This window comes from Clytia hemisphaerica, unplaced genomic scaffold, assembly GCF_902728285.1.
Source record: "Clytia hemisphaerica strain Z4C2 unplaced genomic scaffold, Clytia hemisphaerica genome assembly, whole genome shotgun sequence".
Classification (NCBI taxonomy): Eukaryota; Metazoa; Cnidaria; class Hydrozoa; order Leptothecata; family Clytiidae; genus Clytia; species Clytia hemisphaerica.
The window spans coordinates 1,851,776-1,878,626 of NW_027103551.1; the positions used below are offsets into that span (position 1 = coordinate 1,851,776).

Genomic DNA, 26,851 nt, shown 5'->3' on the forward strand with positions numbered 1-26,851 from the left:
ATTTATTAACGCGAATTGCGCCCGACGTTTAACAAAATTTGAGCCAAGGTAATTTTGAAAAAAAAACCTGCCTTTCGGTTTGGGTTAATAAATTTTTGTATTGTTTACACGGGTTAAATACTTGATTCATTATTTATGCTGAGCGGTGAAAAAGAATCCGGTTAAATTTTGTTTCACATCCCATCCTGTTGGCCATAATTTTAGTCACCTCGTCAAAATTTAGTCACTAAGGGCCGACTAATAATTAAGTTTTGGCCATTTCTAAATTTTTAGTCGGCCCAAATTTTAGGCAGCCCTATTTTTTAGTCGGTCCTAATTTTAGTCAACAAGCATAAATTTAGTCACTTTGGGCCGACTAAGTTTTGGCCGATAAGGTATTATAGAACCGGGAAATATACCTTTCACGAGTGCATTCGAGTACTTTCATTTTTTTAGGCGACGCCAAGTTTAATGTGTCCACCGTACTTGTTGCCCGATCTATCCATGTTTGAGGTTTCCTTGTTATGGCTTGCATATGACAAAAAGGAGGTTTGTTTTTTCTTCTCTGAACTGTATGTACCTCCTAGCCAATGACTTGAGATTTGGAAATTTTTAGTCTTCTTCTCATACCTTGGCGATATCAATCCAAAGTTTGTTATTGGTTGATCGACAAAAGGCTGTTTTTGTCGTTTTTTACTACTTTATAGAGTCTTTATGTTGACATTACTTTATCGCTTCAATGTAAAGGTATCTTACATTTTTCAAAAGAGCACTCCTACACTTGTGTTTTCAATACGGTCGTCGTTGTATTTTCGTTACCAGTCTCTTAAAAGCTGACTGCGCCGCTAAGGGTTGATCACAGATACCATATTTTCCCAAGCAACGGCAGGTGAAGCAAAATAAACCGCCATCTTTGTTGAACGTAAATCACAGTATAGTAGCCTTGGTATTCACTGTTGAAACTTTTTGACACTGCAATGACTTCAAAAATCTCAAGGATCTCGCAAGCTAAATTGTGACGTCATTTCATCCAAGACGAAGGATTATTTTGCTTCAAATAGGGAAAAGGAAAGGAAAAGCTCTATCTATTGTCTTATATATGATATCTGTGGGATTGATAGGTGGATTGAATATTGTAAGGACTGATTCCATTCTATTTCTTTTCTTTTTTTTAGATGGCGGAGACTTTCAGTAAGATGATCTTGTGTTACTTGGGTCCAGACTTCCTACATGAATCGGCTTTCGAATTCAACAACCAATCAATTGACAGGAAATGCTGGTGTCATCTGATCGTTGTTCCTGACAATGAAAACCCCATTGTGAAAGGTATATTTGATAGGTTTATCTAAAAGGTCTAAAAGTCTCTAAAAGAGTTACTAAGCCAAAAAAAAGTCTCCCTTAGAGTCGAATTTTTCACATCAGCAATTCAAAAGTGGCAAAAATTCAAAAATTGGGATTATAGGGATATGTTTTTTTTAATTGGAGAAATTTTCGGGAAAAAGTTTCTCTAATTATAACCTACTCGCAACTCTAAAAGTCTCTCTAAGGATCACCTTTTCAATAAAAATGAGTCTGTCTCTCTAAGGATCCCATGGTCGTCCCCAAACCTCCCCAAATCCCCTGGATACAAAAGAAATTAATTTCATTTTCTTTCAGATCCAACTATTGCTATTCGTGAAATGGCACAGAAATGCAAAATCACAGACATCAAAATTATTTCAATGGATAACACAAGAGTGTTTGATTCCGTATTGAAAGCTTTTGATGAAATGAACATTAAAAAGACATGGCTGATCTTACAAAATTGTCATTTGATTGGAAAATGGCCTAAACAAATTCTACGTAGAATTCAGGTAAAAAAGGCTTAGACATTCACTTTTCCCATTGCATATATAAGTTCGACCGGTTGTCTTTTTGAAGCCTTTCTCAAATGATATTACCCGTAGTTAAAAATTCTTTTGACAAGGTTGGAAACGTTTTATTTTGATGTTTTTTTTTTGTTCGAGATATGGCGTTTCTGACCCCAATCCACCTCAACATTTATCGCAAAGCTTTTCTTCTTGGGCTATTCCAGAACTAGTCTGTTCTGCCTATGTTAAGGGGTGAAGCGTTCAGGGTGGTCTGAATAATAAAAAGATCAAGTTGAGTTTGGTTTTTTGAGTGTAGAAATCCAGGGTGGCCAGTAATATGAGGTGGAAAATCCAGGGTGGTCAATAAAATAAGGTGGAAAATCCAGGGGTGGTCAGTAAAATAAGGTGGAAAATCCAGGGGTGGTCAGTAAAATGAGGTGGAAAATCCAGGGGTGGTCAGTAATATGAGGTGGAAAATCCAGGGGTGGTCAGTAAAATAAGGTGGAAAATTCAGGGGTGGTCAGTAAAATGAGGTGGAAAATCCAGGGGTGGTCAGTAAAATGAGGTTGAAAATCCCGGGTGATCACTAAAATGAGGTTGAAAATCCCGGGTGGTCAGTAAAATAAGGTGGAAAATCCAGGGGTGGTCAGTAAAATGAAGCTGACAATCCAAGGATCAATAAAATGAGAAAAAAAATCCAAGGGGTTCCTGAAAAATTGGGGAAAAAATACTAGGGGTCACCTTTCCCAAAAAACCTCCTCACCATAGGGGGTTCAATTTTTCCTTGAATAGCCCATTACAATATCTCACTTATATGGGAATAATTGTAATAGATAAATGTGTAACGAAATATTTGGTAAAACCTTTCATAGGGAAATGTATGGAATTAGAAACGGCGATGTGCTATTCAGGTTGTAGGAGGGACTTAGGGGGTGTCCAATTTTCATGTTTTGTTAAATTACATAACGTCCACCATTATGGAAGCAGACGTTCGAATCTATATCGAACGTTTGCTTCCATAATGGTGGAAGTTACGTCACTTAACATGAAAACCTGTACAAAAATTAAATTCATAAAATATCTTTACAGAAATTGCAATCAGAAAAAGGAGATAACTCACACTTGTGGTTAGTGACACGTGACACAGAGGTCTGGAGATTACCTGAAAGTCTTTTAAGACATTGCAAAACCATTGGATGGTCACCATTTAAAAAGAATGGGAAAGAAATTAATCAATTGATTCCGAAAGATACGGTAAAATATTTTTGATCACCTAGTAACTTAAAGGTTTTATTTTTTACATGTTTTTTTACGTGTTTCCGTTTCATATCAGACACATATTTCATATCAGGACAGTGTCTTCCTATTGTTATAAGCAAAAAGTGTTTTTCTTTTCCTCTTTCTGACCAATCTTGCTCCACATCCGTGTCAACTTAATGTGAAAAAGGTTGTAAATTAAAATTGATGAGTAAGCAAACGATATCACTCTTAGTTAAAAACAAAACCTTTAAGACGCCAAACATTTTGATAGTCGCGAGCGTTTGCTACTAAAGTCTATTCCGAAAAAGAAATTGGCAGTCCACACATTTTGACGCGGATCTCTTGATGGGGAAAAGGCATAATTAAAAGTAATACCTCGTTGAAAAGAATATCTTAAGCAGATGACTTCAAAATCCTTCAAAAATCTCGAAAATGAAGATGAAGATTATTTCTCCTAGGCCAAAACTTGTGAATTTATACTTTTCTGAAACTGTGATCTTCGCTGATTTCAAATATCTTTTCAGATTTTAATATCTTTTTTTTTATCAAAAATTTTACAGCCCTCCAAAGTGGGTCCATTTTGCCCATTTTTAGCCTTTTTTAGCCTACTTTCAAGCCAATATTTTTGGAACAGACTTGAATTCAATGAATTATCAGACACCTTAGAGTCGAATCTCACTGATAGATACGTACGTCGCTCATACTTAGTTATACAGAGAAGTAGTTTTCATTTTCATTGAATTTCATAGTGCGTTGGTCTAAATATCAAAAATTAACAATTGATTACTTCAGGCTTGTTTGTTAAATTTCTAGCTTTACGTTTCATTTAGAATGGATCTTTTGGCATTGACATCCAAGAAGAAATATTTCGAAATTATCGCAATTTCTACTCTCTTAAATATAAAATGTAAGTATCTTTACCTAAAGTCTCTGTATATATACTCTTAAATTCAGACAGGGGCGTAGCCTTCAGACCGGGGGGTTTGGGCTCGAGCCCCATGCAAATCGACCACGTAATGAGATCACCTTTCGTATCGCTAATCACTCCGGGTCAAGATCCTAAACACGGAAAGAACGGCCCCTAGGATGGATTTGAGTTCGGACCCTAAACATCAATCGTTCAATACAGTGAAATAAATAGAATCACATAAATTGCTCAAGAAAATTCGAAAAAAAGGTTAGCGAAATATCAGAAATAAAGAACTAACTTACAATTGCTACTGGCGCAATCTTCAGGCAATGCAGTGTATTTTAGATGTATTGCGTGAATATTGCGCCAGTATGAAACACCGTGTAGCAATTGTAAGTTCTTTTATTTCTTGATAAATCGTTAAATAAAATGAAAGCAAATTATGACAACATTTCAACCCTCAAAAAAAGCTCTTTATAATTTGAAAGTCGGCTCGGCTATTCGTGAGCTGAACGGAACATTGGAAAGAGCGGGGATTCAAACCGGTAACCCCTGGTTTCAGGCGCAGACGCTACTTGCACATTGCTCCAATCAATCAAACAAACAGTTAAATGAATCTTCTTAAATACTATTCAATCCAGATCAGAAAGCTAAGCTCAACCTTGAATGCCTTTGAATATGAATCAATTGATAAAAGTATACCATACTTTGTCTATGAATAAACAGAACCAATATCTACTTTACATTTCAAAATTTATTTCTGTTCTCGCTTCGTTAAACGTTAGAGGGGTCACCATATGCAGGCAAATTACTCCAATAAAAACTCCTAAAGATAAAGTTTCATCACCCCAACACTAGCCTGTACCGAATTCTTCTTCGCTGACTGAAAAGATAACGCGAAGTTTGGTTTGTTACGGTTTTTAGGCAACATTCCGTCCAGAAAATTCTTGTCCCAGAAAAATGGGACAAATCTCCCCAAAAAAATCCCAAAAAAATCCCTACTGGAATTTTTTTTAGCTTAGAACAAAAGGAATTCTATCCCCATTGGGATTTTTGATAGAAATTTTTCCCATTTTTTCCCACCGGGGCTGTTAGACAGAAGTGTATTTTTCGTACCAATTTCCATTTAGTTCATGCAGAGAACTTGACGCAATGCGGTTTTTTCAATCAAGTATCAATGAATATAACAACAAAGATATTAAGGTGCCCATGGTCAACGATTTGGTGTTCAAAAGTCAATTCACTAACAACTTTGATGAAGAAATGTTCTTGTTGAAAAAGGTTTGTTCCGAAATTGTGATTTCTATTTATTTTTCATGGCCCTTTTCGCTTGTTTTTTTTGTCGACTTTTACGCTTGTTATACGCATCAAGGAAAAGAAAAAGTTTCTTGATAAACATTGAGTTTCATGTATGAAATAAAGGTCCGAACCAAACGATTTGAATTCGAAATTTTCTTTAACCCAGGGGGGGAGTGGATGAAAAGATTTTCGACATTTTAGTGCGTACGTGACGGCCCCTAAATTAAGTATTGTTGAGTTTATACATGTTACTGAATATTTAACCAATTAGAAAATTATAAAAAGGTTGGAAAATTAGTAAACTTCAAACTGCATTTTGCAAATTATAGCTTCTACTTAACATTTGATATATTCTACTATAAACATAAATTTAGTAAATCACCACTATTTTTCTAATTTTCTCTAATTAAAAACTCTGTTATTCGAATTCAAAACGATGGTTTGTGTGATTAACTTTGCATTTTTTCTTTTACTTTTCAGAATGAAGAGAAGACGGTTTCGAAAAACAGGTACAACTAGTTTTTTATGTGTTATAAAGGGATACATAAGATTTAATCATCTCCGCGTTACTGTCCGTGAGCATGGCGAGAATAGTACAGTCTACGCTCTCTAATTCGATTTTCAAGGAGAATTGGATTTTCATCGAAAAGGATGACTGAGGGTTTGTGACTTCCAATATTATCGAATAATGGAGCATATCGACGAATAGAACGTCGAATTAGAGAGCGTCAAATGTAGAAGAAGATGTTTCGCGCAAATTAATCTTAGCAGCCCTTATTGGTTAGTAACAAACAATGGGCCGATCCATTTGAAATCCATACAGGGAGGGATGGACGAACCTTTTCAAGTCTAAAAGAAATCTTGGAAATGTGTCGATACCCCCCTGGAAAATGACAAAATTTGCAAAGAAACGCTTTGATAAATTCTTTTCATATCTTTACCAAGTGACACTGGACAAACTCAAACCAGTCTCTTACCCCTAAAATTTCTTCTGGAAAAATGTTTGACCCCTTGGAAGTCAACCAAAAACAAACCAGTTATGTAAGCTTGTACCTAAAGCGTCAACTGTATTCAATCACTACGAACTACAATCATGGACAAAATATTTGAGACAAAGGGGATTTCCCGGCGAAATTTTAAACACCACGAATGATTTTTAAGCGCCTTAAACTACAGTTGGAAAGTAGAGTTTTATCCCTGAGTTTTAACACGAAACTTAAGACTTAGGATTTCAGGATTTAAAAGCTCAAATTTGCTCGAATAAGACTTGGAATATAGCCTAGAAGCCACCGAACCCCTCTAAAATCGAAATATTCAATGAAGGAAAGTGGAAGTGCTAAAATAGCAATTCTCGCCCGAACTTAAAATTCTGAAAAACGTTTAAATACACTGAAATCTCAATATATTTCGACCATGATTATATATACTACATCTTATACGAAATATACATCTGCAGAAAGTTATAGTCAGACCAATCCAAACTCGCTTAGATTGTTGGTATTTTCTAGCAATATGCTTTCATTTTGAGAAGCTACCAGATTCTTTTAACTTTTTACTTTTTGCTCCTATTTAGTGCGAAAACCTACACCAAAATGTTATCGAAATATTTCAAACATGGCAACTCGAAACCAATCGATATTTATCGAACAAATATCGATTCTTTGATCAAATCGATGAAAGATCTCCTCGACAAACGAATCAGAAAACCGCATCGCCTGACAAGACACCATCTATTCGACGCATTGTGTCAGGAGAGTCATCAAATCGAGCGATTCGCAAATATCGCTTTGTTCGATTTGAATCGAATATCGAAAACCTTATCAAGTGATCTTCAAATGTCAATCAAGCTGAGATTGATTTGTCAGGCACTTTATAAAGATCTAACGCCTGATTCATGGATTGAACACGCAGATGGAACAACCGGCACCGCGTCACTTTCAGACCGAATGATGCACTATGGCAAACAGTTGAAGCATTTCGAGCATGTTCTGGTACAGAGCCGAGAGACTGTCTTTGATCTTTCTTTATACACCAATGTTTTGGGCTTGATGAATGCGTTAAAGTTGGAAAGTATAGAAAGAGAAGAACCCTGGGTTGATAATTGGTGGTTGGAGGTATGGAACTTATCATTCAGCTTTTTATTTACCGTACGGTACACTGGCTTAGTTTTTCATCGCTGCTAGACTAAGCTGGTGAAAAATTATTTTTATTTAGTTAGGTTTCTAAGATTCGTGGCCGTTGAGAGTATACAAAGTTCCTCCGTCTCAGACAGATTTCCGTATCAGTGAGGTACAAATTCAACAAAATTCTGCAAAATTTGAAGAATCCTGCTTAATTTATTATTTTTAATCCGTTTAAGACAAGATTAGATACATTTTCTTTAGCCTTGACCACTGACTATATGTTCACGGCTTTTTATGGAACTTGACTATAATCCTTTGTTGGTATGCACGATAAAATAAAATAGCAGAAAGATCCAGGGTAGATAAGCGTCCTCTGTCATAGAAAATGTTATACTTTATTTGCATTGCACTTTGGTGGAGGGGAAGTGTAAGAAAAAATAACTAAGATTTTTCTTTCAGATTCCCGAAGACCCATCACTACTACAAACTCCGACCCAGTCAATTGTTCTGCAAAATACACAACTGCAAATTGAACCATGGAAACGCAACCTCCACTTACCATGCGTCTTATTGAAGACAATAAAGGAAATGAAAATGTTTTCGGGTTCTTTTTCGATCCCGATTTTTGATGGATTCGGAAATCGGTTTACATCACTTCATGTACGGCACAAACATGCTGAACGATATAACCTGAACAAAGATACTATTCTTCGATTGCAAAAGTATAGTTTTATTGAGAATGCACTCTTGTAACAGTTAGATAAAAAATATTATAATAGAGTTCTAAGCGGTTCAAATTATAAAAATCTTTCTTGTCTTGAACATTATAATTTGAAGAGCATGATTTGCACACTGTAAAAACAACAAATAGTCAAAATAATATCTTTAATTGTCAGATTGCGGCAAAAATTTTGCTAACCAGGCAAAATAGCGAGACTATGTATCGGATATATTCTACGGTTACGGTTGCGGGGCTGCCCATGCGGGCGTCACCAAAGGCGACATCTCGTTGTCTACTTTGCTATGTACAGGAAAAACACCAAAACACCGTATAAGCAAAGTCGACATAATGCCGTACGTCAAATATCGAACTTGCTTTCACCCGACATTACTTGCCTTACACGCCCGTAGCCGTAGAGAATAGAAGAATTATTAGCGTGATTGTGTAACTAGTATAGACGATATCGGATTTAGATAAATGCAATGCATTCTGGTTTCTAGGGACTCTCAAAGGAATTATAATCTATTATAATTGATCTATTATAATTCTTTTGAGAGTCCCTAGAAACCAGAATGCATTGCATTTATCTAAATCCGATATCGTCTATTCTAGTTACACAATCACGCTAATAATTCTTACAATACGTTTTAATATCGCATATACATCTCCATGAATTTTTGAGTTGTAACTTAATTATATAAAAGTGTAAAAATATTTTTTGTGAAATAATTTTAAGATACTTTTGATGATTTCATGTAAATATGTTCATAAAGAATTAATTTGACATAATTAACGTGTCATATCGTTTGATTTAACAAAGAAACGTTAATTCCATTTGCTTTAATTTTAATTTCGCTAAAGCGTACTTTATTGGTTTACTTTGTTCTTTTCCGTTCATAATAGCAGAATACCAAGAGCCTTCGATCTCACTGGAAGCAGAAAGCTTTGCAATAAAAAATTCTAAAGATAATATATCTACTCTTATCATTATTTTTGGCGGTCAAATGTGGCGTAAATAGAAAAAGAAAAATAATTTTTAAAAAATCAGAAAAGAAGTCATAAAAAAGAAATTTGAAAAAGAATTCTTAAAAAATTCTGAATTTTTTTAATTATTTTTTTCAAAAAGAAAATAGATTTATTTTTCAAATTTTTTTTCAAATTTTCTATCGTGCGTTTATGGCTAGAAAGCATGAAATTTGGTACAGTGGTACTTTAGGGGGTAAGAAACATTTTAAGTCCAGGGAAAATACACAAACAAGTGTTCTGGAAATATCCCAGTCCATTTTGAAATGCATATGGTGATGGTGTTTAGGATCAGTATGAAAAAAACTTTCCGACGGTATATGATATAAAAATTATTTTCAGCCAGGCAGACTGGTCTGTAAATTACTTCCTTACCCCATAACTCGGACCCATTCCGTTTTCAGATATTTTTTGTGATGCTTTTTTAGAATCCTTTTCTTGCTTGGGAGGCATTCTGGTCTGTAAAATACACAAACAGGTGTTCCGGACGGGAAGTGGGTCAGAGACTTAAAAATTTTCTTACCCCCAAAAGTACCACTGTACCAAATTTCATGCTCCCTTTAGAGCTTAAGTTTGGGCGGTCACCAATCCACCATCGGAATATTAGATAAGCTAATCTCCGAGATGTCTATTGATTGCGTCTTTAAGCGATCTATTTGGAACAAGATCTTTATTTTTCAACGGTAAATTTGTCATCGGACTTCTATGGTTCCCAGTTTCAAACCATTGAGTGATTGATGTTCGTTCGTATGTGTAACCGTCTAAAGAATGATAGAAAAAAATTGATTTAATTAGAATGACATACAGTTGAACGAACGGATACCTTATCTCGCTATGGACCCATTTCAGCCATTTCAACCTCTTTCTGTACCCCAAGAACACACTTGCAGTTCCTTTTATAGGCCCAACTGCCCAGTAGATTTGGGTTCTTGCAGCGCGCTCAAGGTTTTTATTTTATTTTTTTTATTTTTATTAATTGTCTTTCAGGCTCTGCCATATTTTACAATGGCTATTCGTCCTATGTAAAAATAATCATATTTAAATAAAAAGATAATTATATTCTATGAAAAAAATATGCTGTAGAAACAAAACACACAAAAAAAACTCAAGGATACTGACAGAGCTCACAAAATTATAGATTGTAAAACCATAAAACTGTAGAAACAAAACACAAAACAAAACTCAAGGATATACTGACAGAGCTCGCAAAATTGCAGAAAAAAACAGAAAGTATAGCTTGTTGCGAAGCGAATGTACATGAGCGAAGCAGTTTTGCTATCGTGTGTGCGTACCTTTAACTATCCATTCCTTTCAACTCTCTATAAGGCAGGAGATGGGAAAAACGTTTCGAATCTCCGAGTTGCGCGATACCAAAATATAAAGGAGATAAAATATGAAGGATATTCAGCGAAATGGTAACTCAAATTATCTCCGTCATATCAAATTTGAAGTATACGTCAGAATGATACGAAGAACGAGTAAACCCTCCGTGACCCGTGACGCCAATATTAAGGAGATAACAAAGGTGAAGAACATCCCGGGAAATGATGAAACAAATTACCTCCGTTATAGTAAATTGTTATATTTGAATTTATTGCAAAGCGAAAGTGATGCCATTATGCTTCCTATCCTGTTTGACGTCACGGCGATAGAGATATCTTGACACTGATTGGTTCTACAGATTCGTTGTCATGGTTTCAGTCTATCATCAAAATGGTTATTCTCTTTTTTTCTCTCCGAATTTGGCTGAATCGCAATTCTGAGAAACTGCTTTGGCTGTTTTTTTGAATTTTTATTGAGTCATTACTTTCAGACTTTCTGTTATCATCATTACAATTTACTATAATTTGTCCTGTTTTTCTTGGCTTCGATCCTTGATTGGCATCGTTCTTTTTTGGTGGTCATTGGTTTGGTTTCGACTTTCATTTCAATCAAATCGACAGCAAAGTTAAAGAAGGCACTGGCCTGTTATTGTTCATTGTTTGGTTGGTCTTCAGATCAAGGAAGTCAATTTTAAAACTTCTCATTTTTTGCCATTCAACCGAATTAATTATTTTTTGCTAGCCGTGTTTACTGTACTGCAAAATTGATTATTTTAATAATATGTCAGCTTCTCCAGACAGAATTTGTTTTTTTTGAAAAGAAAACTTTAACAATGTAGTCACTAAAAACTAATTAGCATGCTTTCATTCAACGGAACGAAGATATCCAAATCAAAACAACATTTTGCACGCAAGGAATTTTTTAGTAGACCTTTTTACCGTGAACCGAAAATAGTAAAAAGAACCCGGTTCCCTTTGAATTTAATGTGACACCGCCATACTGGCCATCACGACGTGCAGCCTCTTAGCGCCTAGAGCGTGTGTTTTCGATAAATAAGGAAGGGGAAACCAGGCTAAGCGCCCAAGTTATTTTTATCACTTGAAGCGTAATAAAGTTGTAAAATCTTAATGATGGACAGGAGAAAGTTACAAGGAATTTTTTTTTTTTAATTGAATGAAAGGATTGCAATGTTTATTGAACTTCTAGTTTGATGGATGAACTTGTTTGATAAGAATGATATTTTACAGATCCGGTGTCAACTTTAGAAGACGCATGTCGATATAAGACGATTCTACGGTAGATCATCTAATCCTTCCAGCTCACCCAAATAGAGACTTACTGTATATGCATAATTTTGCGTTCTTTTAAACCACATGTAGTAGTTAATTCCTGTGACAAACAATGATGAATGAATCTGTAGGGGTGGTACAGTCACTTTCGGTCGGGGTTGTGGGACGACAAAATATGTTGTTTTTTGATAGTTAGGGTTTGTCGTTCTTTTTTTGTTGCTTTTAAATAGTTATTTGTTGTTCTTTTTAGATAGTCTGGAAACGTTAGATTAAAACAGTTTCTTTTCTCATTTTTGTTTGCATACTTTTCAAATGTGGAAAACTTGTCGTGAACTTGGTACCGTGAAGTCTGGTAACTTGCATCAGTGGAGGGAAACTAACATAGCCATCAAATGACTGACCAATCAAAGCAGCAAAATTTCAAAACAAATGAACTCCACCATTTTTGTTTTGATTTAACTTTGTATATTAATGACCAGACAGGTCATTTATTTGAGGGCTATGCATGTTTGCCTCTACTGATGCAAGTTACCTGATCTCACGGTATATAATTGCGTTTTAAATGTGGAATGCTTTTTTTGTCAATTTGAAAACGTTTTGTCTCATATGGAAAACTTTTGTTGTCGCCTTGAAGTTTTCTTCCGCATACGTTTTTATTCCCTTTGGGGCATTCTTTCAGATTACAAAAATGTTTCCCAAAAGATTTTTTTACCTCCTTGCAATTTGTTGGAAATTATATCCTTATTTAACATTATTAGTTATATGCAAAATGACTCCTTTTTAAAATTATGAAATTTTCCTTGGTTCATTTTATGATATCCTCCTGTTTGTAAAGGTGAAGCGTGACGCTACAGATCAAATCTGTGTTTTGACTGGACTCACCAACCTTTATGATTATAAGGGTACAGTTTGTTTTTATTTTCTAAATTCAAAATGCCCTGAGTTTGTCAATGTTTTCATCTTACTTCTTATAGTGTTGTTTCTTTAAACTTTTTGAAGCTTCATTTTTCATCAATGAGAGATAATACTACACTGACTACAGATGTCATTTTTATAGAGAGGGACTATAAAAAATTTGCAAATGATAGGATATTCGGAAAGACTAGAGCGAATGTAAAGGAAAACTGCAAAAATGTTGTTGAATATACAGTGTTTGTGTGTCTAAAATGTTTTGCTTGCAACTTGCGAATTGATGGAGGCTCTGGATCGCTTCGCAACTTTTATACATATACGGCTTGTTGGTGTTGTAGTGATTAATTAGGAAAAAATCGGTTGAGTTGTAGTAGTATTAAAGTGGCTAATCCTGCGAAAATTTCAGTGTTGATCAGACCACCAGACTAAAATATCAAGTAAATATTGTAAATATTAATAATATAACCACTAGACCTCATGATCATAGAATCTACAATATATTGGCTTGAAATAGGAAAAATTGGGCGAAAGGTGCCAAGATTAAAAAAAACAAAAAAACTGGCACGACCCGAAAAACGTTGCTAAGACTTGAACATGATGAGAAATTGTAGAGTTGAATACTGCTAACTCGAACGAAGAAAACTATAAGATTGAGTAATGTATAGATTGCTGTGAGGTTACCGATTGTAGAAAAAAAAATTAGATATAATGTGTATAAAATATTGCCAGACTACGATACTTTTTTAAAATATTGCGAATTTTTTTGTGATCAGGTTCTTCCCTGGTCGCTTTTGGAATATCATTCAAAAGGCGACTTGCCTTGCCAACAAATAATTTTTCCGATACATTAGTCTCGTATTTAGATTCAACTTCCACAACATTACGAGTATTACGTCCAGCGACTCTTAATTTAAAACCGTTTAAGTAGGATGGAAACTCATCCTAGTGAATCGATTTGTGCGAGTTTCAAAAGTTCAAAATGAATTTGCTGCTGGATCGGTAACCAACCAAGCTGTACTACATCCACGATTGTAGAATATCTCACTAACTTCGATATAAGAAGGGCTTCGGCGGGCCAGTTGCTTCCGCAGACGAAAAGTTGCTGTACGACGAAGATAGCGTAGCACGTATAATTTTTCTCCCCGAACGACGGGTTGGGATTCAGGGTCCGAAGAAAATTGGTCGATACATTAATCGTCAAACCACAAACCTGCAAACTACTTCATTCTATCTGGTACAAAGTTTTTGCTTACTTTTTGTATATTTTATTTTTTTTCTTTTTTTTAGAAAACAAGGAGACGTTTATATAACTTCCGACGATGAACTACCGGATGCGCCACAAAGAAATTTCTCTCTTTAAAACTAATTTTCTCAAAATCTAAAAATTTTAAAAGAACCATTCCTATTTCATTGGAAAGAGGAAAAATAAACTTAAATTTTGATGGGTCACTTATTAAATTCGATTCATTAAATCAAAAGTTATGCTCAATTGCATAAAAAAGTTACTTTCAGAAAGTGCTCAAAAACGTTAAAAATCGACCTATCAAATTAAACAGAAGCATATACGCAAAATTTATAAAAATTCATAAGAATACATCAAATATGGGTTTCGGGGTAAATCCAGCCTTACTTACATAGACTCTATCCAGTCTAGAACCAAAAATCTGAGGAAAATTTCGTCAGTAAAAGTAAATTGAATTGATTTTGACCTTTCGACCTTTCAGTTTCAAAATTTGTAAAGGCTATTGCGATTGCCAAATTTAAAATAAAAATTTGATTTTCAACATTTTCGAGCACTTTCTGAAAGTAACTTTTTTATGCAATTGGCCATAACTTTTGATCTGATGAATCGAATTTAATAGATGTCCCATCAAAATTATCTTTCTTCTTTCCAATGAAATAGGAATGATTCTTTTAAAATTTTCAGATTTCGAGAAAATTCGTTTAAAAGAGAGAAACTTTTTTGTGGCGCATCCGGTAGTATCTAATATAAGTTTTGAATTTAGTAAAGTCATGTGGTCTTTGAAACGGTAAACCAATGAAGTATATGCCCGAAGGGCTCTAATCGAATCTCCTTGGTAGGATTTGAAGCCTACCAAATCCTACGAAAGTTGCGCGGTCTAGCGTGGTCCGCCTGGTTTTTACACAAATGACAGATTGAAACTAAAGTTTACGCCTAAATTTCGAAAAAGATATCACTAGAAAACGAAGGAATCGCTAGATTCAATCCGTCGTCAAAAATACGGCGCATATTTTAAGGCTTCACAATTTCTTGCCTGAGAAAGGTTAAAGATTTGATTCTAGCCCTTTTGGGTTATACTTCATTGCGGTAAACCATACTTAATCTTGAAGAGCGAGTTGTGAAGAGAATCCAGTATAAATGGATGTATGATCACTTACCTGCCACGATAACAGGATCAGTCATCAATTCTTGAGTTATCGGACACAACAATTCGTCCGGTGGTCCACTCTCAGTTTTACTTCTTTCATTATTCTTCGCTTTTTCCTGTCCGTTCTTCCCATCTTCATTTTCTTTGTCCAACAACTGGCTCAAATTCCGTATAATTTTTCTGCGGTGACCGATGCGTTCTAAAAAGGAAACAAACCATTGAACTAAATTTAGATTCAAGAATTACAAACATAATAGACCTTTTCATAAATTTCATTACGAACATCACTTGCCTTGTTTTGAAATTATCGCCATGATGATTAACTCCCAGAGGATTTTATTAAAACTACTTGTACTTTCTATTCATAAAAAAATAATTTCATGTCTCAAGGGACATAATCACAATGATAATTGTTTGAATACGAGGCAAATGATGTTTGTGACGTAATTTATGAAAAGGTCTATTAGAGCTGATGTCCTCGAGGTTAAAATTTTATATATACGGTGTGTCCCGAAAAAAGCGGACAAATCTTTTTATAAAGTAAAATCCTCAAAACTCATTACCTAAAGTGGGCCTGCCACAATTCTCTTTGTAATCAATGGATATGGGGAATTGATAAGTATGGAAATCATAAAATTTGACATAAATTTTGTGGATTTTACTTTATATAAATTTTATCCGCTTTTATTCGGGACACATTGTATGTCTCTGTTAAATACGTTTTAAAAAAGAGTGCTGAAATTTTAGCTATCAAATTTATCCAAAACTTGACTGTTTTATGAAAAACACCCATGTGTCACAGACACGCTGGGACCCCGCCCAACCTACGATTTCAGCCCCACTAGGGGATTGACTTTGATTTCATCCCTATATTTAAAATTCAATGTAAATAATTGCACTCCAAAACTATCCCACCGGATTTTTCGACTTAGGAACGATAGAATTTTATTCCTATTGGGTTTTCAATAGAAAATTGTTATCCCCACTGTGGGAAAAAGTTTCAGGGGTGTTGAAAAGCAGCTATCAAAACCTTAACAATCCTAACCTATTTTAAGAGCGTCTACCAGTGATTCATTCTGTTCCATCAACTCAACACCATCGATCGCATGAAAGCGGAACAATTCACAATATTCTTCCAGAGAAATATCTTTCAGCCAATCACAAACATCTTCAACGGTCCACGAATCGAGTTGCTTTACTCGCCAATCGCCACTGTTTTTTCTTGGAGCTTTTTCTGAAGGGATTTCATTTTGTTTAGATGATGAGCCTGCAGCATTGCTGTTTCTCTCCTTCTCATTTGATAAAAATGAAGAGCTTCCAACTAAAATTGTGATTTGAGCAGATGAGATGGAGTTTTTATAAGATATTTGAAGTTTAAAACTTTCAGGGGGTTGAAATTTATTCTAAAACTTCCAGGGGGTTGAAGTTTATTATAAAACTTCTAGGGGGTAAAGGACTGATTTTTGTTTGTCCACCCTCATTTTAAAGTACAAAGAAAAGAAATAATGTTCTAAGTTTTTTTGCTAATTTCGACGTAATTCCAGGCGGTATTTTTTGGGCTTGAAAAGTTTCGCCTACAACCTGTATATCCATAAAGTAAATGCATAGTAAAAAGATATCATTAAATACTGCTACGCAGTTTTTTTTATCTTACCCTGTTTAAATTCTGACGTTGCCTTTGTAATGCCACCATGAGAGTTTACGAAATCAAAAATGAATTTAAGTGTCTCCTCGTCATTGAGTTGGTTTTCAGTTACTCCGGCGTGTTGGAATAACATTTGCCAACGTGAATCCTGTCATAATAAATAAAACATTATAATTAAGAAAGGGCTCTTTCAGAAAAAAATTGAATATGAGAGGTGGAGGATATAACTTTTTTTGGAAATTTACCCCCCGGACATTGTGAATTTTTCCCCCGACAACGGATCTCACCCCCAGACAAGCATCAGTTGGAGATACCTTGGAGTTTTTACAAGATACTTCACTAATTGGTCATTTAAAGTGATAGAAATGACGCGTAGAAAAAGTAATAAGATTCTTTTATTACATCTTAACGACAAACCAAATCAAATAAGAGCTTGTAAAAACTCCAGCTTGACCCATCAGTTGACCCCCCAGACATTCAAAATCACCCCTCATCAGAGAAAGTTTGCCCCTAAAACAAGGCAAATTTTGCAGATTTTTCACTATCCCCCGGACAAAATATCCAATATATCCTCCACCCCCATGTAAAAAGTTTTGGAAGAGCCCAAGGGTTTAAATGGAAAGTCTAGTCTACAATCAAAGTCATAATATTTATCTACAATATTTTACAAACGATTTGGAAGCGCTCTAAATTAGGTTGGACGGGTAGAATTTTAACTAGACTTAAGAATTAAGGAAGATCTGAGGAACTAAAAGTCCAAGAATGGTCCAATAGGGCTCAGAATATAGCCTGGAAGTCTATAAACCCCTACCGAATTGAAATATTCGAATAAATTTATCAATTTGCCCGAACTTAAAATTGCTGAAAACGAGGAAGTAAGCAAAATTCCCAATATATTTTGACCGAGATTGTAGCATGCAAGACGACTAATTCAGGGATGACAGAAATTAACCAAAAAATGATGGAAGAGGCAAATTTTACAAATTAAAATCATATAACACCAATATTACTGTATTACACAAATTATAAATCGCACGAGTCTATGAGAGGTCAAATTTTAGTCCCGTAAAAAATATAATTAGAGTAAGACTCAAATTTTAAAAACTTTTTAAACCTTGACTTCGAAATATTCTTAGACAGTTACATCAATATGCCTTCTTAACTGTCTTTAAAAATATAAATAAAAGTAATCACGGAAAAGGACGCAAAAAAAAAAGACATAAGTGTGAGAACAGAGTAATCAAACTCGTTAGAAAAAGTACCATTAGAAGTCATAAAAAATCAACCTGAATAAAAGGAATAAATGCAATTGAAATTCCAGAGAACTTCATAATTCCCCAAAGAACATTACATTACAAAGAATGTAAATACATAGAGAGTACAAGCATATGTCAAACTCCCATCACATAAATTTTACAATTACGTCAGAGTAGACTACGCTCGCCACCGAAGAGGTTTATTTGGAAAGGGTAATTATATTTTATTGTTCGCTTCTTTTTTAAAGATTCGCCGGGTTGGAAAAGTATGAATTTCTTTGTAACATCTTGGTTGGACAACCATTAAAAACCAAGATGTTATAACCAGCTCCTACCTGTTGAGCACTCTGGAACAATTTAATTTTACCTGTTCGAGATTTGTATTGTTATTTACACATCTGATGATTGCGATAAGCATGAAACTTTAAGTAATGTATTTTTAACCTTGTAAATTTTCGAAAGATATAATCTAGAATTTCTTTGTACATATTTTACCTACCCCAAATATTTAGGAGGCTGAGTTTTAAACGAATCGTCAAGTTGAAACGAACGATAAATGTATCAAGGTCTGTTTTATTTACCCCCTGGTGACTTAACAAAAGAGACTTAACTCGATGTTACAATCCAATTATTGAAAGTTTGTCTCGGCCTTTTTATAATGAGCGAGACATAAGTTCTCTGATTACGCAATTTTCATATTGACATTTTCGAGGCATTTTGATGTAACTGTTAGAATACAACGACATGGAAAAATATGAATCCTTATGCAACTTGGGTACCTTTCACATTTTACTTTTGTGTGTATCATATACCGAAATGTAGTTAAGATGCTAAACGACTTAATTTATGTAAGTTTATTTACTTATCAATTCAACCCTTTAAGTGTCACGGTCATTTTTTTCTAAGTTTCTTAAAGAAAATCACTAGTTCAAACTTTAAAGGCTTATATCTCCGGATCTAGAAGGAGTTAGAAGCTCGTTTATAGTTCGTTGGATAGCTTAGAGTCTCCTATTTCTTTTGGGCGCCTTCGGCGATTAAGGAAGGGCGGAGTGGGCGGCGGCTAAGAGGGACCTGTCTGAATGATAGAATAATGCTCAATGGTAAAACTTCAAATTAATTCGCTGGAGGACAGAATCAAGTAAAGCAGGGCTAAATTTAGAGTTTCTTGGATCACTCGTTGACCAAAAATTGTCAAAAAACGGTCAAAATCCTAAAAAAAGTGGATTTTTGTCAAATTTTTTGCATTTTTTTGACTTTTTGGCTTAAATTCTCGCAGGAAAGACTCACTTTTGATTTTTTTTTTGCTTTGCCATGAAGCCCAATCCAATTCCTACGAGTTAGACCAAAAAATGACGAATTCTTACTCAAACTGGACATTACAGGAGGGCTTCGCCCTCCTACATAGCATATGTCTGATATACGACATTGGCACTTAAAGGGTTAAGTAGAGTATGCTAATGGAAAACTTTTTATAATAACAACAAACTATATTTAAACAAAACATTTAAAAAACTATAAACTTCAAATGTACACGGGGGTGGAAGCAAATGACTATAGGGTTAAAGTCTATTCACGATAAGTGTGCACTCTTTTTTCTTTTACCTATAACTTTTGAAGGAATTCTTCAATCTTTATAAATTTGGTATCATTGGAAAGATATTAGTGAGTGGAACAATTTGAAATAAAAAAATCTTTAAAAGAATTCTGAAAATGAAGATGAAAATGAAGAAGAAAAAAATGAAGATCTTGTAGAAAAGTGCTATAACTATCATTTTCACTGAAGTGAATCCTTGATCATCGAACGTCATCACTGTGAAAAAAATTCTCAAAAATAGCCATTCAGTCAAAAGATATCAAACAAAGTTATAAGCTGATTGACGTCTAAAAACGCTGTTTTCTGCAGTTTTTTGCTGATTTTTGGGGTCAATCACTTATTAACTTTGTATCATAACTTTATAATGATGGAATATTTTAATGAAATTTCTTCACAGTGATGATCTCCTAAGATTAAAGAATCTCTCCAGTAAAAATGAAAGTTATAGCACTTTTCTACAAGATCTTCCTTTTCTTCTTCTTCATTTTCATCTTCATTTTTAGAATTTTTTTAAAGATCTTTTTATTTCAAATTGTTCCACTCACTAATATCTTTCCAATGATACCAAATTCATAAGGATTAAAGAATTCCTTCAAAAGTTATAGGTAAAAGAAAAAAGAGTGCACACTTATCGTGAATAGACTTTAATAAACTTCCGATTATAGATATTTAAATATTCAAACTTAAATTTATTTACCTGTACAATATTCTTATGATCCAGTGGCCCAGCATCACCAATACTTTAAAGAAACAAGTTTGAACGAAGTCAAATAAATGCTGGAAAAACTACAAAAAATCTCTTTGACGAAATAAATATCTTTCAACAGATGCGTCTCGAAGCGTGGTATCGTACCATGAACATATAAACGACTGGACATCCATCTCTATTGTGTTTTTGTAAAAAACATTAAATGAAACAATAAATTTTGATGATGTACCTCTTGGGAATAACTTGAAAACAACGTCAAAAATTCGACAAAAGACAAGAGGCAAAATCTTCGTCAGCTTGTCAAAACTCCGACTAATATCTCTCAATTTTGACTCAAAAGTATGGAATAATTTTAGAGAGTGTGAAATTATGATATTCCTATGACACAGGCTCTCAACTTCAGCATACTATTTTTTTTCAAGTCATTTATTTTTTTATAAAAATTTATTGTAGTGACAAAAGTGATTCAAAAGTATACACGCAATAGACCTTATCTGAGTTTTTATTTTTCTAAAAAAGTGATGCATTGTGGGATTGTTTCGAGTGTATTAAAATAGAATTCCCTCGAGGAATTCCTAAGAGATTTCTATTGTAATACACTCAAAACAATCCCACAATACATCGCTTTTTAAAAAAAAACAAAAACTCCGATACGGTCTATTGAACTTCCGCATTTTACAACTAAAGTCTGTCCAGATATAATTGGCAGTGGAAACAAGAATGTCTCTAACTCTAACTTTTGATAGTCAAATATAATTATGGAAAATTTTTTTTGCTTGTTTTGGAGAATCAAAAGCGCTATATTTGAATGTATTTTTGGTTGAAAAATTCGCAATTTTTAGCGGTTATCATTTTTACACCAGTGGTGGTTCAACCTTAGGTTAAGAAGTTTGTTAAATTTCAAGGCTAATCGCACGATGGGTTATTTTTTCTTATTTGGCACGCCCTCAAAGAGAGCAATTAATCGTTAATCACACTCTCCAATGCCGCGCCAATGACGCAATGTTTACAAAATTGATTTTAATGTTTTTCTTACATTTTTTTGCATCGAACGTTTTAATTGCATTCGAAATTTATTTTGTGAGAAAGAAAATCAATAAACAACAATAAAAGAAAGACATAAAGAGAAGAGAAAAATATAAAACTCTCAGTGTAATTTCTGTAATTTACTTTCCTAACTGGGAAAAAGTAGTGAAAGCCATTGTGCGATTAGCTCGTAATCACATAATAACTCGTACAATTCGAAAATTGCACTCGTCCTTTCGGACTCGGAAAATTAATAACAAAAAAATCACTCGTGCAATTATATTCGAATTGCACTCGTTATCATGTGATTACATATACAAACAGAAAAGTCCTTCGGAAGATATGGGACCCGAAATACCCCTTTAATTTCCAAGCTCTATCAATCCTTTTACCTTAATGTAAACTTGTGGCAGGATATTGTCGGATTTTTTATACCAATTTTGAAATACAGCTCGCTTCAAAGACATAATAGAAGATAAATGCATAGTCCTTTATATGTTCATAGTGGTATATAGTCTGTAGAGTTTCCATGGCTAAATTTTCAGATGTTTGACTTTGAAGTTTTGAAGTTTAGCTGACTTAGCAGAGAGGCTGAAAATTCTGAAATTTCATTAAAGTCAAATCTCCAGACCTAGACAATTTTGAAGACATACCCGCCATTTCCAGAGGACAAAGTCAACCTAATTAGACAAATAATACCTTTTTGAAGACCTACATTTTAAGTTCTACAGGACTGGTACCGTTATTACCATTGAGTTTCAAGCCCGAAGAGCTAGAAGCAAAACTTTGACCCTTCTCAGGCAAGAGAAATTGAAGCCACTTATTTCCCATCCAAAACGCGCATATAATGCACCGTTATCATGACGACGGATTGTACTCAGCGGTTTCTTTGTTTTGGAGGGCTACATTTTTTGAAATCTAGCGATAGATTCTAGTTTCAATCCGCCGTTTGTGTAAAAACTTCGTGCGGGCGTTCTGGATGGGAAATAAGTGGTTTCATTTCCCATCCAGGAGTCAGTCACACTTCTAGCCCTTCGGGCTTGAAACTCAATGGTTATTACTGGTAAAATGTAATGACTATTTTTGTAAGGAAAAGGATATGAACAATCTTACCTTGCATAAAATTGACCAGTTGTGGATGGCAGTGACAGCGATGGCGCTCTTGATGCTCGGAGTTGTTGCATTGTGTTTGTATGTGTTCTCACTACAGTGATTCAAGAAATAAAGATTTTATAATCTCCGCCATCATCTATATAATTTTTTTTCAACCACTTTTTAAAAAAAGGGGTTAACCTTTAGGACACGTAGAATTTTTCGCGGGATGCAACTGTATGTGGTTTGTTCGAAGTAAGGGTTTAAGACTACTTTTAAGAGGGGCTCGCGAATTAGAACTGAAAAAGTAATTATGGACAAAAAACTGACGTTTCAGAAAAAAATTACGATTTTCAAAAGTGTTAAAATGTTGTAATGAAAAAAAAAGAGTGTAGTAAACGGTTACCAAGGATCCTTTTTTGTTTTCTTTCTTCGATTTTCTTTTTGATTACTCCTACGAAATTTTGTGCCTCGGCAATATCGGAGAAATTGAAACCAAAACGGGTTTGTCCCTCCTACGAAAGACAATATTATAGATTAAAGTTTTTCAGGTTTTGCCCATGTTACGTCACTTGGTGCCACGGTCTTTTTTTCTAAGGCCATGTTCAGACGTTACGATTTCGTATCGTTCCGGAATGGTTTCTGTTACGGATCTAGAGTGTTTATATTGGTTTTAGAACGTTTTGGAGCATGAAAACAGAGCAGTTTCGTCCCGGTTAAAATAATAGAGCGAAGCCGTTTCAATCTGTTTTACTTTGTAACGTCTTCTTTTTTGACATTTCGAATTTTGACGTTCACACTAGTTTTAAACCCGTTTTTTTCGTTTTTATTCGTTTCTCGTTTTTTCTTCGTTCTTTCATAGTCTCTTTATGGTGGTCTCATTTTGGCACTTCCACTCGCCCTCTTTCTTTTGACTTTTTGGCTTCAAGCCTCGCTGGAAAGACTCACTTTTGAATTTGTTTTTTTGCTTGACCATGATGCACATTCCAATTCCTACGAGTTAGACCAAAAATGACGCTTCGCCCTCCTATATATACTCGACATTGGCACTTAAAGGGTTAAGAAAAATCCACCATTATGGAAACAAATGTTCGAATTTGTAAGGCGACTCGTTACGAAAACTGACCCTTTACTTCCATAATGGCGGAAGTTACATAATACATAGTTAGATAGTTTTAATACCTCCAAACCTTCGAAACTTTTGACCCTAATTTTTTTTTTTTTTTTTTTTTTACACGTTTAACAATTCTTCTGACCGTTTCGCCTTTATGGCAAATTTCAGCCAATTTTGAAATATAAATTACGCATTTTCACGAATTTTTCCCTTTTTTACGAAAAATTTGAGACGTTTTCGCGGAAATGAAAGGGAGGCCGATTCGCAATTTTTTTTTCTGCGTGAAAAAAGTCCAAACATGAAAAAAAAGTCCAAACATGTATCCACTTTTAAGGTGGTAAGGATACAAATTCGTTAGACGGTGCTTTTTAATACCTTAAGGGAACTTATTTTGGCGGAAACTAATTTTGGCGGATTTGGCGAGTTTAGACAAAATACGCCAAAATTAGTTCCCGCCAAAATTAAATATTTTGCTCACTCGTCACAAAATAAGTTCCAGCCAATATTTAAATTTTTGTTTTTTTGCTTAAATAACCCCTGAAATTCATCAAAATTGCTCAAAATAAGACAAAATAGAACAGATTTACGCCGTCATTCGGCAAAATTAGTTCCCACCAAAATTAAAAGTCTTTAAGATTTTTGCTGAACGCCAAAATTAGTTCCCGCTAAAGTAAGTTCCCTTCTAATACATCTTTACAACCTACAATTGTTTATCAATTGCCTAAGAAGTATACTTAAAATAATAAGCTATACCACGTAACACTTACATTTTGAACAATGATATAAAAATTCGGCGCCGTCGAAGTAGTGTTGAACTCTAAACCTCTAAAGAACAATTCGTACTCCCATACAATCGCCTTTTGCTGAAAAAGAAATAAAATTCTACTCTAAAAACCAAATGTCAGTAGTGAAATTTTTTATTGTTGTTTTTAGAGAAGCACACGTTTTTTTTAAGAAACACACTTTTAAGAAACATGAGGCCCAGAATGCCTAAAAACTAAGAAACTGAAATAGCCTGATTATGTCAAAAGTTTAGAAACATGTAAGAAACATTTAAAGCTCAAAAGGCCGATTTCTTAAGAAACATTGAGGCTTTGATGATTTTTTGAAACTTCGACATTAAAATTTTTTAAATAACTTTCGAACTACTTTTTAAACCTAATGTATGGTAGCTCAAAATTCAAGTTAGAGCATCCTCTTTACGATAAAAAAGAATGAACAAAAAATTTAAATCCTGAAGCTCACAATATCTCGACAAACCTGTATATTTTTTTGATGCACCCGGTAGACTTTCTGAATTAGTTCATCTAATGTTTTCAGCTCACCAAATTAGAGACTTATACGCATGCGTGTAACAAGGTTGGGGTTTAAGATGGCTAAATATGTCGTTCTTTGATAATTAGGGTTAGGGTTTGTCGTTCTTTTTGTCACTTTTTAATAGTTATTTGTGGTTTTTATCAGATGGTCAGGAAACGTTACATACAACAGTCTTTTCTAAGCACTCGAAACGTACCTCTAGATCAATAACCATGATAAAGAATGACCTCCGAGGATTGTCTTTGACAAAACATACCACACCACTATGCTCTTTTTTCCAATAATCAACACCATATTGAGTCCGCGTCAAGAGATGCAACTCTGCAACGGCTGTGCTTAAAGCCTTAAATAAAGTTGAAAAATTGCAGGTTACTGTAGTTGAAAACACTGTATGATCGAAAGATTTTAAATTCTTAATTTACAATATTTTATTTGTGATGTTTTACGGATTAGTTAGAATGGAAAATTGTATGGTTGGTTGGCATGGCAAAAGAGTTTGGTGCTCAAAGTTTAACTACCTTAGGCGTACAAACTTTCTCGAACATTAGTCTTCGTGACTTTTAGCATCTTCCTCGAGTTAAGGGAATATATATTTGATTTTTTTTTAAAAAAGGAATTCGCACATGCTCACCAAAGTTTGTACACCTAAAACACCCCTGTTTCACTCACAGCCGAGGTGGAAATGTTTCCCACAGCAGGGATAAGGTTTCTATTAAAATCTCAGGGAGGTTCTGCGACACAGAGGTGTCCTCTGTGTTGATTTCATCCCCATTCGAAATTCAATGTTTGAAAATTGCACTTCAAAACCATCCCCACTGGACTTTTTAACCTTGGAATAAAGGAATTTCTATCCCCATTGGGATTACAATAAGGATTTTTTTCCCCGCTGGGGGAAAAAGTTCAACCAGGGCTGTGAGACAGGGGTGTATTTTAGAAAGCATCCATCCCTTTAATATGATTGATTAACAGAACAGACTAGTTTACTAGTCTAGTGTTAATACAGGCTACCAAATTAAAAAAAACATGCTTGGAAAAGGAAATTTACATACCACACACCGAGGTCCAATGAGTTTGAAAACTTGGTCTTGAAGAGCTTCAGATTTTTGGTTTATTGAAGACCATCTCGCAGCAGCCATCAAAAATGAAACAACCCAATGTTTCTTTAAGAGTTTGTGACCACCAACTGAAACCTGACTTAGAAGTTATCTGAGACCAGTAGTAGAAACTTTATTAAATTATAAGAGTAAATAATCAGATATCTTTTAATTATATTTTGACTTCCATACATAAAGTATTCCAGAGCATCAATCAACAAATGTCAGAAGTCAAAAAAAAATTCGGTTACTCTTTTAAATTTTTATACACATGAAACACGACTCCACTTGTGACACACTGAAAGTAAAGTGAAATTAGGAAATATAACATGACTCGAAAAAAAAAATCAACGCATCGTTTTACGAGAATGGTTTAGAAGCAAGACTTAAGAATCTAGATTCTCTTAGTATAAGAATATACTTAAAATGAAATTTTACTTCATAACTTCATAACTGTTTTATGGATATCAATAGCTTGGAATTTCTTTATGATTGCGGACAGCCGATGGTATTCTACTCTGTTGTACCAAGCATTTGCAGTATACAGCGTGTTTAGAAAAAGCAGATTTTTTGGCAAGATAATGCCGACAAAGCAGAATAAACAATTTTTTTTAAAGTCGTATAAAACAAAATGATTGACATCGTCGGACAGAGCCTGAAATTCTGAGCAAATAAGTACTATAATACTACAACAAGTCTTGTACGTTAAGTTATACCAATGAAAATTAAGTGTTTTTAAGCCAGGGCCAACTTTGCAGTTCAGAACTAACCCCTTTATCATTCTCTCAAACGTTATTTCTAAATGCAAACCAAAGAATTAACCATAAAAAATAAACTATACACACTAGCAATCCTGAATTTCTAGCAAAAATTGTATATCAAAAATTTTGAACATTGAAAAATTAACAATATTTGTATGAAAAAT

General features: G+C 34.4%; 2 protein-coding genes across 2 annotated transcripts in view; one reads left to right on the top strand and one right to left on the bottom strand.

Annotated features, from left to right (window-relative positions):
* The window catches only part of LOC136800103 (dynein heavy chain domain-containing protein 1-like), a 186,787-nt gene extending 178,450 nt beyond the window's left edge, over nt 1–8,337 (top strand). The window contains exons 53-61 of the mRNA XM_067056714.1: nt 436–528; nt 1,155–1,305; nt 1,636–1,832; nt 2,919–3,083; nt 3,920–3,996; nt 5,130–5,280; nt 5,779–5,807; nt 6,872–7,412; nt 7,881–8,337. Of these exons, the coding sequence (XP_066912815.1) occupies nt 436–528; nt 1,155–1,305; nt 1,636–1,832; nt 2,919–3,083; nt 3,920–3,996; nt 5,130–5,280; nt 5,779–5,807; nt 6,872–7,412; nt 7,881–8,174 (1,698 nt within the window). The 3' untranslated portion in view covers nt 8,175–8,337. The remainder of the gene's footprint in view (nt 1–435; nt 529–1,154; nt 1,306–1,635; nt 1,833–2,918; nt 3,084–3,919; nt 3,997–5,129; nt 5,281–5,778; nt 5,808–6,871; nt 7,413–7,880) is intronic.
* A 1,157-nt stretch (nt 8,338–9,494) lies between these two features.
* On the bottom strand, nt 9,495–26,241 carry LOC136800247 (uncharacterized). The gene is made up of 10 exons (XM_067056868.1): nt 25,882–26,241; nt 25,029–25,175; nt 24,283–24,378; nt 22,808–22,916; nt 22,423–22,513; nt 20,272–20,314; nt 16,734–16,872; nt 16,125–16,400; nt 15,090–15,278; nt 9,495–9,926 (listed from the first exon to the last, which is right to left on the bottom strand). The coding sequence occupies exons 1-10, from the start codon at nt 25,966–25,968 to the stop codon at nt 9,778–9,780; spliced, it is 1,326 nt and encodes a 441-aa protein (XP_066912969.1). The 5' UTR covers nt 25,969–26,241; the 3' UTR covers nt 9,495–9,777.
* Nucleotides 26,242–26,851: the final 610 nt, after the last annotated feature.

What these genes read in the sequence shown, in the direction of transcription:
- LOC136800247 (XM_067056868.1), bottom strand. Translation starts at nt 25,968, where the DNA reads ATGGCTGCTGCGAGATGGTCTTCAATAAACCAAAAATCTGAAGCTCTT. An exon ending in ACTGGTCAATTTTATGCAAG is followed by an intron (nt 20,315 to 22,422) that starts GTAAGATTGTTC and finishes GTTTCTTTAAAG; the next exon opens with TATTGGTGATGCTGGGCCAC. An exon ending in AACGTCAGAATTTAAACAGG is followed by an intron (nt 16,401 to 16,733) that starts GTAAGATAAAAA and finishes TCACAATTTTAG; the next exon opens with TTGGAAGCTCTTCATTTTTA.